The sequence below is a fragment of the Triticum urartu genome, chromosome 2, assembly GCF_003073215.2.
Source record: "Triticum urartu cultivar G1812 chromosome 2, Tu2.1, whole genome shotgun sequence".
Classification (NCBI taxonomy): Eukaryota; Viridiplantae; Streptophyta; class Magnoliopsida; order Poales; family Poaceae; genus Triticum; species Triticum urartu.
In genome coordinates, this window is record NC_053023.1 from 381542144 (window position 1) to 381555187 (window position 13044).

The 13044-nt window shown below is 49.3% G+C and overlaps 2 protein-coding genes across 2 annotated transcripts; one reads left to right on the forward strand and one right to left on the reverse strand.

Annotated features, from left to right (window-relative positions):
- The first annotated feature begins 3286 nt into the window (after window positions 1-3286).
- On the forward strand, window positions 3287-9078 carry LOC125537412 (LRR receptor-like serine/threonine-protein kinase GHR1). Its single transcript, XM_048700729.1, is given in 5 exon segments — window positions 3287-3568; window positions 3958-5257; window positions 6618-7514; window positions 7517-8167; window positions 8302-9078. Coding segments are annotated over 4 exon segments (3204 nt in total). The 5' UTR covers window positions 3287-3568; window positions 3958-4185; the 3' UTR covers window positions 8886-9078.
- A 510-nt stretch (window positions 9079-9588) lies between these two features.
- On the reverse strand, window positions 9589-11844 carry LOC125537413. Its single transcript, XM_048700730.1, has 4 exons — window positions 11572-11844; window positions 11403-11495; window positions 10286-10659; window positions 9589-10171 (listed from the first exon to the last, which is right to left on the reverse strand). Exons 1-4 carry the CDS (start codon window positions 11827-11829, stop codon window positions 9979-9981), a joined length of 918 nt encoding a protein of 305 aa, XP_048556687.1. The 5' UTR covers window positions 11830-11844; the 3' UTR covers window positions 9589-9978.
- Window positions 11845-13044: the final 1200 nt, after the last annotated feature.

Here is a 13044-nt window from a genome sequence, read left to right on the forward strand (position 1 = left end):
TTTTAGGTATTCCAACGATGTGTAGAGCGAGTAGATGTTCCCATCGACTACAAATGTGTTTGTGACGGCTTTATCAATCTCAAAATAATGTGTCGACTCAATCTCTCGAAGGTGCTTGTAGAGTAGGGTGTGTGTGAGTGCATTCGTAGAGGTGAGTGCTTGTGCGCACATATGAGCATAGTGTGTTAAAAAATACAGTACTTCCATTAGTATAAAAAACGCTCTTATATTACAAGACGAAAGGAGTAGATAGCAAGGTATAAGAGCAACTCCAACGGGCCGACCCAAACGGATGGCGTTTTTGTTCGCTTTTTATTCATTTGGGTCGGCCGGCCGCCCGCCGTTCGCCCTCTTTTAGTTTTGGGTCAGCAGTGCGCCCAACGGGCCGACCCATTTCATGACCGCGCATGTTTTAGATCATGCAGTCGCCCTGATTTTGGCGCACTAGCGTCGGGAAAGGTTCGTGCACGCGCAGAGGAAAGCGGCCTAGCGCGCGCTAGTTTTGGCGCTCGAGCGCGCGGGAAAGGTTCGCTCGCGCGCCGCGGCCGGCGCTCGTTATAAAGAAGGTACTCCCTCCACACTCTGTCCGCCGCCCACTCTCGCCGCCTCTGCTCGCCGCCCACTCTCGCCGCCTCTGCGCCACCATGTTGATCCGCCGCCTAGGCGCTTCGGATTTTCGCGGAGTCCGCGAGCGCCGCTCCGGCGCCTTCTCCTCCGAGATATGGTTTCGCGAGAAACGTCTCATCCTCGGCACCTTCGACACCGCAGAGGAGGCGGCCCGCGCGCATGATGCGGCGGCGTGGCGCCTCCTGAGGCCTCGTCGGGATATGAATTTTCCCAACGTGTCGAGCCAGCGGGCGCAGGATCTGGTGCCTCTCCCGCGGCTTTTCACCGACGAGGATCGTCGTGTCCACCGGAGGTGACAGCGTCGCCTCGCCATCGCGGAGAAGGACGTGGAAGTCTTGGTGGTGTGGCGCGGAGGCTTCCCGCAGGACATCGTCGACGAGCGCCAGTTTTACAAGCAAAGGAGGTTGGAGAGGGACGCGAGGAGGAGGGAGCGAGCCGCCTATCGGGAGGACAAGCGTTCGCGGAAGCAGACAGCTCAAATGAAATTGAAGCTACGAGAAACGGCGGGTTGGAACTTTGAAGACGAGGCGTATGCTGACACCTACATTCAGACGTCGGAGGAGGACATTACCGAGTCGGAGTCAGAAGTCGACGAGTAGTGGTCTTTTTTTTTATCTGTGTACGCTAGAATTATCTATGAATCCATTTTTATCTGAAAAAATGGCCGGCGGCGTCGGCGACGTAGCAGGCGGGCGAGAGTGTGAATCCAATGTGCCACCGACCAGCGGGCCCGGTGAGGAAAAAAGGCGGGCACGCGCGCGTCCGTTTTGTGCCCGCGCCGACGCAAATCAGGCTCAAAAATGAACCGGAAATGAGTCGGCAGGCGGACGAAAGCGGACGTGTGTCCGTTTGGATCGGCGCGTTGGACCGGCTTTTTTGTCCGCGCCGATCCAAACGGATGGCCATGGACGAAATGGGTCGCTTCATTAAAGTTGCTCTAATAAGATTTGCTATGCAAGAAGAGTTTTTTTTCCTTTTCTGAAAGGATCAAGAAGATTTGTTTCATTTTTCTGCTACTTTCGTTCATCAAAGGCCGGACGCGCGAAAGGGAAAAATAAGGGACACGGCGGCACGCAGGGCAGGCACTCTCGAAGGGATCTGGCGCGAGCGCGAGCAAGGAGGGAAAACTGCTCTGGGGTCGGACGCCGAGACCATTAATTAAGTCGAGCCGAAGCGGAGCTACCGCGGAGACCGGGATCTGCGGAGCGGGGCCCACAGTGGAACGACCCCTTTTGACGGTGTGCGTGCGTGGAGGCGGGGCAGTGAGCTGCACTTGAGCCGCGGGTTTGGGGTCCGCGAGGGAGAAAGAGAGAGAGGACCCGAGGCCGCTGGTTTTTGGCGGGTGCGGCTCCGGCGACACCGCGGGAAAGAAAAGCCCAGGATACCTTTTCGCTGCCGTTTCACGTTTTGAACCCCCACCCACATCTCACGTACTACTGCTAGTCGCGTTGAGGGTTCCCCCCGTTCTGTTATCGTGCCTCTTCTACGCGTCAAAGCACCTTCAACTTCTCTACAAACATAATACTACTATATGGTAACCAACACTGTCATAAAAAATAATTGTTAATATTTTTTTTCTAGAATACATACGAGCATGCGTATCATATATTCATAGAAGAAGATGCCAAGATAACCAAAAATAATGATAATATGATAACCAACACGTTTCTCTTCTCATTTACACCAAGGAGATAACGAGGAAATTTGACTTTTTGCTAGATTTCACATGGATCTTGCTAGCCATCCTTTTTAAGCCCAGATGTGTCAAAGCCACTCATGACACAAACCTCGCCACGGCAGACTCATCTCACCGACGAAGGTCACACTAATCAAGAATGATTTGAATCTCCTTCTTCTCCGCGACTGTCGTCATCTCTATGTCGGAACCGATGAACTTCACATTGGCCTCAGTCTCGATCTTTGAGAAGTTGTCCCGATTTGGTGGCCCGAGCCGCCAACACGTTTTGTCAAAGGCGTGGGCGGTGACGTCTGGCTCGTTGTACGTGCTGATCCAATATCGTAAGCCCTCGTGCGTGATCTCATTCGGGAAACGATGGGAGTCCCGTCGATGAACGTCGTGGAAGCCGATGGAGCTCCTCGGTCGGTGGCGGGCAACATTGCGGAGGTTGAGGATGACCGAAGAGGAGAGATGGTAGTGGAACTGCCGCTTGAAGGGTCAACGCGGGCTGCGGATTTCATGGAGGCAGATATGATTGTGCCGACGACTGAAGAGAGGCAGGGGAGGGGGTGGATCTGCCGCATGGATGGCTGATGGCGCCAGATTCCTTACAGGTGGGGCATGGGCAATCGAATTTCGTGACGGCAAAAGAGGTGTCTGTGTGTGTGTGGGGGGGAGGGGGGGTGCTAGATCTGTGACGACGAGTCGCGATGGGGCGGTGCGGTGGCCTGAGCCAGCGGATTTCGTGGTAATGCCTCCCGGGTGAGGGAAGAAAACACGCGCGGGAAGGGGCGGTTTCTTGGGCAACTGCCCTATTATGGGCCTGTTGGAGATGCGCCAAAATATGACACATAAACACCCCCAAGGCCCCAACGCTCACGAAGTAAACCTCTTGTAAGGACCATAACGCAAAAGACACAATAAAGTGGCGCAAGCAGAAAAACAAAAAACTCTTGGTTGCGCGGCCAAACACAGAGAAAAGACACCCCCATTCCCCACTGCCCCCTTGCCACTCCACTCTCCCCCTCCTCCGCCCCACTCTCCTCTTCCCTCTTCTCGGCAGCCGCTCTCCCACCCCCGGCTGCTAGGGTTAGGGTTCCGCATTTGCCCTCTCACCCACGGCCCCCGCTCAGCCCCACGGCATTGCGTTGCCTTGCCTTGCCTCTCCTGCAACCCAGCTCAGCCCAATCAGCCCAATCATCCCCGGAGGCGCCCTGCGTGCCGGTGCCGGCGCTTTGCTTCCGAGTTCTTGTCATTTGCGCGGTAAGGAGATGCATACGCAGCTGCTGCCAGTTGTTTTCTCCGCCGCCGCCCTGCATTTCGAGGATTGGTTTCTCACTTTCTTGGAGGGAGGGGTAATGACTTTCTGCTGCTTTTGAGCTGTGTTGTGTTCATGGCTGAAGCTCTGGTGGGTGGATGCGTTTAGTGGGCGGGGCTCGGCACTTTTTAGTCCTCTTCTACCTGCGTTATTGGAGGTTAAAAGCTGTGGGTTTTTATTAACTGTCCTTGTGTTCTTTCTTTGACAGTTAAGTGTTACACCTAGGTTCTTAGTTTTCCTATTATTACCTGGATGCTCAAAGATTTGGCTCTTAAATTAGTGCACCGTGAAAGCAGGACCTGTGGTTAACTTGCCATTTCTGTGTCCATTTCAGGTTCCAAGGAGTTCATTTGTTGCTTTTCCGTGAGCGTGGGCTGCTGTCTGGCGCAGATCAAGCTGAAAGGGACAAGTGCTAGCTGTGTCTACTAGTACCTGTGGAGTCCTGTGTGATAGTAGGTACAGTCACAAGCTCAGCCCATATTTCGCCCCGGGAAATGCCTCAGGTGCTGCGTTCTTGAGGCCTGCTAGCTTCCAGTCTTTCCCGTGAAGGAGCGTCAATCCGATGGGGTTTGTTGGCAGATTTTTGTTTTTGCTCTTGCTGGTGGTCACCACCCCTGCCTTGGGCCAACTGCCGTCGCAGGACATCCTCGCGCTCCTGGCCTTCAAGAAGGGAATCACTCATGACCCTGCCGGTTTCGTCACAGACTCCTGGAATGACGAGTCAATTGACTTCAATGGCTGCCCGGCCTCCTGGAACGGTGTCGTGTGCAATGGCGCCAGCGTGGCTGGAGTTGTGCTTGACGGCCATCGGATCTCCGGTGTTGCCGATCTCTCCGTGTTTGCCAACCTGACCATGCTTGTCAAGCTCTCCATGGCCAATAACAATCTCTCCGGGAGCCTCCCTAGCAATGTGGCCAGTCTCAAGAGCTTGAAGTTCCTCGACATCTCCAACAACCGGTTCTCGGGTCCAATCCCTGATGATATTGGCAGTCTCCGGAGCCTGCAGAACATGTCGCTTGCCGGGAACAACTTCTCAGGCACATTGCCTGATTCCATTGACGGGCTCGCGTCGCTTCAGTCGCTGGATGTGAGCGGCAATGCTCTGTCTGGCCCATTGCCGGTGGCTCTGAAAGGTCTTCGGAGCATGGTTGCTCTGAACCTCTCATATAATGCCTTCACAAAGGGCATTCCTGCTGGGCTTGGCCTCCTTGTGAACCTCCAGTCTGTGGATCTGAGCTGGAATCAATTGGATGGTGGTGTCGATTGGAAATTCTTGATTGAGTCAACTGTTACTCATGTTGACTTCAGTGGAAACTTGCTCACCAGCACCACCCCCAAAGAACTCAAGTTTCTCGCAGACATTTCAGAGACAGTTGTATATCTGAACCTTAGCAACAACAAGTTGACTGGGTCACTGATAGATGGAGTTGAGCTCTCAACTTTTGGGAGGTTGAAGGTGCTTGATCTGAGTAGTAATGAGCTGTCTGGAGACCTCCCAGGATTCAATTATGTTTATGATCTTGAAGTTTTGCGCCTTGCAAACAATGGATTCACTGGGTTTGTACCTAGTGGACTTCTAAAGGGAGATTCTCTGGTGTTGAACCAACTGGACCTTAGTGCAAATAACCTGACAGGTATAAGCTCTAATTCAGAATTTATGTTTTTGATCCCCTTGCTATTTCATTTTATGCATGGCATGCAATGCTCATTCTGATTATATTGGAAGTTTGATCCATCTATTTTTGGGTTTTTATCTCGCACCTGGTTTCTTTCTTTATTTATGTCAGCTGATTTTTTTTAAAAAAAGGGCAACCTGGTGCATGTAGCTCCCGCTTGCGCAGGGTCCAGGGAAGGGTCCGACCACTTTGGGTCTATAGTACGCAGCCTTTCCCTACATTTCTGTAAGAGGCTGTTTCCAGCACTTGAACCCATGACCTCATGGTCACAAGGCAGCAGCTTTACCACTGCGCCAAGGCTCCCCTTCTTATGTCAGCTGATTTTGTTATGACAAATATGATCTTAGCTGGTGATTACTGGAAACAAGTTGATCTCTCACTGGTCAGTGGTTGACTTAGTATGGTACCAGTTTGTCAATTCTATATAGCAAATTGTCTGTTCAGAATCACATTTCTATGCGCAAATGGATGTACATATTGCTGTCTACTGTGGCATTGCCTACAAACTAAATCGATTTCCTCCTTTGCAACTACTTGATTGGGGATTGCTCGCATGATAAAGTTTGGGCGTGCAGAGTCAAGTTGTTACAGAGATATATATCCCATTAGCATAGTTGGGAGTTGATGATATGGCATAACACTACAGATGATATGGAGAAGTTATGTGAGTGAAATTAAGTATGCTATGCATTTCATGCATCTCACCAAACCTATTAGATTGCTGATAATTATGTGCATATTTTTGACATGATGAGAAGCAGGTTAGTTAGGATATATATCCTGAAGGAGAAGTGAAGGGGGATGACCCAACAAACCAAACGATTTTGTTTAAATAAACTGCAATATGCATTTCTGTTGTCAGTACATATTGCATGAGAGTAGCAGTTCATGTGTATTACCATTAGTAATCTTCTGCTGGGTTAATTTCCTATCAGATGCCATGCTTCATTCACCTTTCTTGGTAGATCATTTACCACTGTAAGGCAGAGTGGCCTACAGTATGCAGGACAGCGCTAGGCCATGTGTTGTTGGCTAGCCCTATGCAGTACAGAGCTAAGCTATGGTTGTGTCGTACAGTTCCATTTCATAATTATGGCACTGGCATCTGATGCTTCACAGATGCGTCTGATGTAAAATTATCTTTCCTTTTCTCAGCATTAGAAAAATGTGGAAAATCCATGTGTAAATGCATGCATAATTATCTGCAGTTTTACTTTTGTAGCATGGCATTGTCTACGATGATAATCTGTCAGTATCTGCCCATCAGTTTCTAAGTGTTAGTTTTTTCCTACTAACTGTAGTTCTCTGTGCTGTGCAGGTCATATCAATATGATCACATCAACTACCTTGCAGATCCTTAATTTGTCCTCAAATGCTCTTTTTGGGGATCTACCATTGCTTGCTGGGAGCTGCACTGTGTTAGATCTATCAAATAACCAGTTTCGAGGAAATTTATCAGTTTTTACCAAATGGAGCAATGACTTGGAATATGTTGACCTCAGCCAGAACAATCTAACTGGGAGTATGCCTGATGTGAGCTCACAATTCCTTCGCCTAAACTACCTGAACCTTTCTCATAATTCTCTAGCTGATACCATACCTGAAGCTGTTGTTTTGTATCCCAAACTTACTGTCCTTGACCTCAGCTCCAATCAGTTTAGCGGTCCTATTCCTGCTAATCTACTCTCTTCCTCCATGCTGCATGAGCTCTACATCCAGGATAACATGCTTACTGGTGGCGTGTCGTTCCCAGGATCCTGGTCCAAAAATTTGAGTCTTGAAGTGCTTGATATTTCTGGAAACCATTTTAGTGGCAGCCTCCCTGATGATGTAGTATCCTTGTCTGGCCTCCGTGTCCTTGACATATCCTCAAACAACTTCTCCGGAGCTTTACCAGCCACTGTCACTAAGCTTGCAGCACTTACTGCACTTGACATATCAACGAACCAGTTCACGGGGCCACTGCCAGACGCACTTCCGGATACTCTTCAGTCCCTCAATGCCTCTTATAATGACCTATCTGGTGTCGTGCCTGTGAACTTGAGAAAGTTCCCAGAATCTTCTTTCCATCCTGGGAACTCGAGATTAGAGTATCCTGCTAGCTCATCTGGATCCGGCAATTCCCACTCTGGTTCAGCAGGTGGCAAATCACTCAGCACAGGTGCTAAAATAGGACTTGTAGCAGCTAGCATTGTTCTTCTTGTCATCCTTATCCTTTTGCTATTGTATGCCACTACAAGCGGATCTCACGGCAGTTCCCTAGCTCAGAGAAGGTCTCTGACAAGAACCTCCACAGGGCTACTAAAGACATTGAGAGCATGAAAAGAAAGGACAACAAAGGTAGTTCGGAGGTGTCGGCGGATGATCTTGGTGCTCCTCGAAAGGGCTCCACATCTGAAGCACCGAGCCAAGAAGAGAAGTTGTCAGGTGTGGGGGCATTTTCACCATCCAAGGGGAGCCGCTTCTCTTGGTCACCGGATTCTGGAGAGGCGTATGGACAGGAAGGCCTAGCACGGCTGGACGTCAGGTCACCTGACAGGTTAGCAGGGGAGCTGCACTTCCTGGATGAGACCATCACGCTCACACCGGAGGAGCTGTCAAGGGCGCCAGCTGAAGTGCTTGGGAGGAGCAGCCACGGAACTTCGTACAGGGCAACGTTGGAGAATGGTGTATTCTTGACAGTGAAGTGGCTGAGAGAAGGTGTTGCGAGGCCCAAGAAAGAGTTCACCAAGGAGGCCAAGAAATTTGCAAACATCCGGCATCCCAATGTAGTTGGCTTGCGTGGATACTACTGGGGTCCAACACCACATGAGAAACTCATCCTGTCAGACTATGTTTCGCCGGGAAGTCTGGCTAGCTTTTTGTACGGTAAGACTGTAATGCTCTCAGTTCATTGATTTCCAATTTCTGCAGATGCATTAATAATCTAATAAAGAACCTCCTCATTCTATAAACTTATTGAGTCATTAACTCAACCTTCCTGTGTGTATGTTACTGAGCAGATCGGCCGGGGAGGAGAGGCCCTCCACTGACCTGGGCGCAGCGGCTCAAGATCGCGGTTGATGTGGCACGTGGCCTGAATTACCTCCATTTCGACCGTGCAATGCCTCATGGGAACCTCAAGGCCACCAACATCTTGCTGGACGGCCTTGACCTGAATGCCCGTGTCGCGGACTACTGCCTGCACCGCCTGATGACCCAGGCCGGCGTTGTCGAGCAGATTGTCGACCTGGGGGTGCTGGGTTACCGTGCCCCGGAGCTGGCGGCATCCAAGAAGCCATCCCCCTCGTTCAAGTCTGACGTCTACGCCTTTGGTGTTGCGCTGCTTGAGCTCCTGACTGGCCGATGCGCGGGCGACGTCATCACGGGGTCTGAAGGTGGCGTCGACCTGACCGACTGGGTGCAGCTGCGGGTGGCGGAAGGCCAAGAATCGGAGTGCTTTGACCCGGCCATGGCTTCGGACTCGGAGAACCCGCAGGGGGTGAAGGGCATGAAGGAGGTGCTGGGCATTGCGTTGAGATGCATCCGACCGGTCTCCGAAAGGCCTGGGATCAAGTCTGTGTACGAGGATCTTTCATCAATCTAGCTAGCCACCATCATTCTGTAGCTTTAGAGTTGGATGCTCATGTGCTGTTAGTTTGTGCCTCAAACTCTAGTGTTTCTGTAGGTGTGTGGCATCAACTTGATGCCTGCAAGTTCAGATGGCAATGTCTCATTGGTTGCCTAGTGCCGCCGTGTTGTACTTACATTGTTTATTATGGAATCTGCTTTTGCAAGTAGATTAGCCAACTTTAGGGGAGTGCCCTCACCTGTCTTTTGAAATACGAAGTTCTTCTGTAGTTTACTCCTGTCAGGTGTACTGATCCGCACGTCACTTCTGTAGTTTCATATAGAGATTCATGCAGCAACCTGCACATTGATTTGCCAGCAGTGCTTATCAAATCTAGAAAGCTAAACAAGCAAAGACACTATTTAATTTCATTACTTTATTTCGTGGAAGAAAAGGCAAATTTCTTTTAGAAGGGGATGAATCTGTAGCCAACTTGTGTTCACTGAATTGGAGGGAAACCGTTTTCAAAAGAAGAAAGGCTCACGCCATAAGTAAGATTCAGTGAAAAACGTTACCCTCCAATCACAGCTGTTCATGCTTCATAATATCAACTAGTCAAGTCTACAAAATTCTTCTCCAAGTATTGCAGGTGCTCAGATTCATCACAAAACCAAACCTCATTCGTAGATAAGGATACCAAACGGTAAGCCAACACATCTTTTTCTCAGCCAAGCCTTCAGGGCGCATAAAATGAGTTGTATTCTAGTGTTACTTTGAGACGACTGCAATATGACAATCCTATCACTTGGCTTTCTCTTATAGCTTCTCTTGCAGGTTCTAACAAGCACCACAAACGGCACATACACTACTAACCAAGGAAACAGTCAATAACTACCACACTACACCAAATACCAGCTCAACATAGTCATCTGGCCACTCCAAAACAAAAAGAAGGACTCCATGTTCCTCTAATCCAGATCTTTGCTAGTATCCGTGCAAGCCTTCCCACGAATGCACCATTACAACGGCACACAGAGAGAAACCAAGAAATAGTAAAATGTTACTCTGCTACTCCAAATACCAGCTCAGCCTAGTCATATCTGTCATCTCAGTTCTACACAAGACCAATCTAGATCTTTCCCAGTATAAACAGAAGCCCTCCCATGAGGCCAGCAGCGGCACACACTTTTGCAACCTTCTTCACCTTCTCCATGTTCTCTACCTCCTCCACCCTCTCCATGCTCTCTACCTCCTCCACCTTCTCCGCCTCCTCCACCTCCTCCGCATGCTTCAGGATGGATATTTGCAATTCATGATACTCCCTTCCAAAATAGACACAAAGAGATATACATGTTTGGATCAACACGAGTTATCAAAACTAACAGTAGTAAATTGCTTCTTACGCCAAAGAGAACAGATTGTTATAATCCCTTTACCTCAAAGCATTGATATAGTCATCTCCATCCTTCCATAACATTTTCATCTGTTCGTCAATCAAGCGACCCTTAGACTCATGGATGGCCCAATCTTTGTCATAGTCATCCTCCAATCTGCGGTATATTGCATTGATTCTGGCGGAATCCTCTCGGCCATCACGTATTTTGGCAAGAAGTTTCCTAAGGCCATCCAGTCTTACCCTAAACATAGAATTAGCAACCCTAGAGTCATGCAGCGCTTTCTTTATCATTTCCCTACGCTCCTTAATATTCTTTTCCATGTTGTCCAGTGGCTTCTTACTGTCCTTGAGATCCTTCAGTTTATCCAGCAACGACTTTGTACTTTGAACAGCAGTGCAGCAGCGTGGTTCACCCTGCATTTTAATCGACTTCAGTAAAAAAAAGTAGATGATACATCAATGTCAAATGTAAACCATTCAAATCATGTTAACAAAAAGAACACACTTAATCAATATCAACTTCATATTTCTGCATTTATAGGAAATCAGACAGCTACATTTGGATTAAAGTGATTCCTCAGGTGTAGGTATTTCTCTGCTTGGCCTTTGAAGGAAGGCTAAATACAAACGACAATATCCCGGGAACATGACGTGGGCAGTGTCCATTGCACTGGCGTCGAGCGAAACCGATCACATGGCGCTCTGGCTCTGCTGTAAATTATTGACGCGACATGTTTGGAGAGTGCTCTCGCTGAATCATGCTGCCTCCAGTTGAAGCAAAATTACAGAGAATCCGTACGGCCCCATAGCTACACTGAAGGTACATACTTGCCAACTGACGTTGCTGCCTGAGCTATGCATTGAATCATGGAAGGCAAGAAATTCAAGGGTTTTCGACAGTCAGTCCAGCGTGGGCATCAGGTTGCAGATAAAAGAAATGAAATCAAGGCAGTCTCGAACAAGCAGAGGGACAGAGACAGGGCTTGGATTGACATATCTCCCAACCTCTAAATGTTGGGGGATAAAGCAAGCAAATAAAAATTTCCACCCCCAACTCCTTCTAACCTCTCCGAGCTCGGGAAAGCGACCAGCAATTTCGGTGGATTTGGGAGGTCGGAGCCCTTTACTTTTCTAGCTGACTATATGCAGATCATTACCTTTGGAATTGGAGGAGCCCTCCTTGGAGTAACCTCCCTCAGAAGGGGAGGCGGCAGGGGCGCGTGGCACACGGCTGGGGGTCTGGCGGCGGCCTGGAGAGGGGAGCGAAGTCAGCGCGTCCAGTCGAGGCGAGGGCCCAAGGGAAATCAAGCAGCGAAACCATCTTACCTTGGAGTACGGTGCGGGGAATAGACAGCGCAGCATCGAAGATGGCGGCAGAACTGCGTGCCGGCGGAGCAGGGGGCGGAGGGCCGCGGCCATGATCGCCGCCGCGTGGAGGCGCCTGTCACGCCTGCACCTTCGATACACAGTTCTGAAACTATGTTTGGAGAAGGGCTGCTTGGTTGCCACCCTGACCAAATTTTGCCTCGAGACCTGCCGGAGGTGTGTTTGGTTGGAGGCCTGAAGCTCGGCCTTCATCACCATCTGCAAAGCCTTTCTTCAGGCCCGGCCACATTAAATCAAGCAAGGATTAGCGCCATTTGCGCGCTCTCAGTCATTCATCAGGTGTCATGCTTTGGGCATTTTTTTTGATTTTTTTATTTTTTCGCACGCATTTTCGGTTTTTAAAACGGTTTTCCACCGGTTTTCTTTAGCTTTTTGATAAAAAAGATGTAATTTTTTTTGCACGAAAAAACGCGTTTTTTTCTTTCGTGAGAGTCACGGTTTTGCTTTCGCGAGAGTCACGGCCGTGCCTCTCGGAAACGAAAAAAACACGTTTTTTGTTTTGTTTTTCTTTCGTGAAAGTTACGGTTTTGCTTCCGCGAGAGGCACAGGTGTGTTTTCGCGAGAGTCACGGCCGTGCCTGTCGAAAATGAAAAAAGCGTTTTTTAACTTTTTTCTCTTTCGTGAGAGTCACAGTTTTGCTTCCGCAAGAGTCACGTCCGTGTCTCTCGGAAACGAAAAAACACGTGTTTTTTTCTTCCGCGAGAGTCACGGTTTTACTTTTGCGAGAGTCACGACCGTGCCTCTCGGAAACGAAAAAACGCGTTTTCTGTTTTTTTTCCTTTCGCGAGAGTCACGATTTTGCTTCCGCGAGAGGCACGATTGTGCTTTCGCGAGAGTCACGACCGTGCCTCCTCGGAAACGAAAAAAAACGTGTTCTCTTTTTTCTCCTTCCGCGAGAGGCACGAGCGTGCCTCTTTCGGAAAGGGAAAAAACCCGTGCTCCCGGTTCGGTTTTTTCGTCTGATTTTTTTCGGTTGTTTTTTTCGTGAAAAAAAGTTCGTAAGAACCTATCAACATGGATCTAGTTTTGAAGATCTCAATGCGAGGAATCCAACAGTGAAAACGGTTCGATATTTGGACGCACGGTTTGAGAGATAAAACGTTTTGAATAAACAAATCTACGAAAAAAAGGGAAAACTCCCATGTTGCAACAAGTGGCGCGCTGCATGTGCGCCACTTGTCGCAACCAGGGGGAGTTGGAGTGATCTTTGAAACGAGTACCCCCTCAACTAGTGATTTCGGGCTAAAGGTGTTCAACAAAGTCCAAGATTGTTGACGGCCAACAGGCGGACTGCGGGGCGGGGGTGGGGGGGTGGGTGGGCATGGTCAGCAAGCTCCCCGGGGTTGAGTGGCCAGACGGTACTTTCATAGAAACCGTCAAGATCTGGCAGAAGAAGTGGTTCTACATCACGAA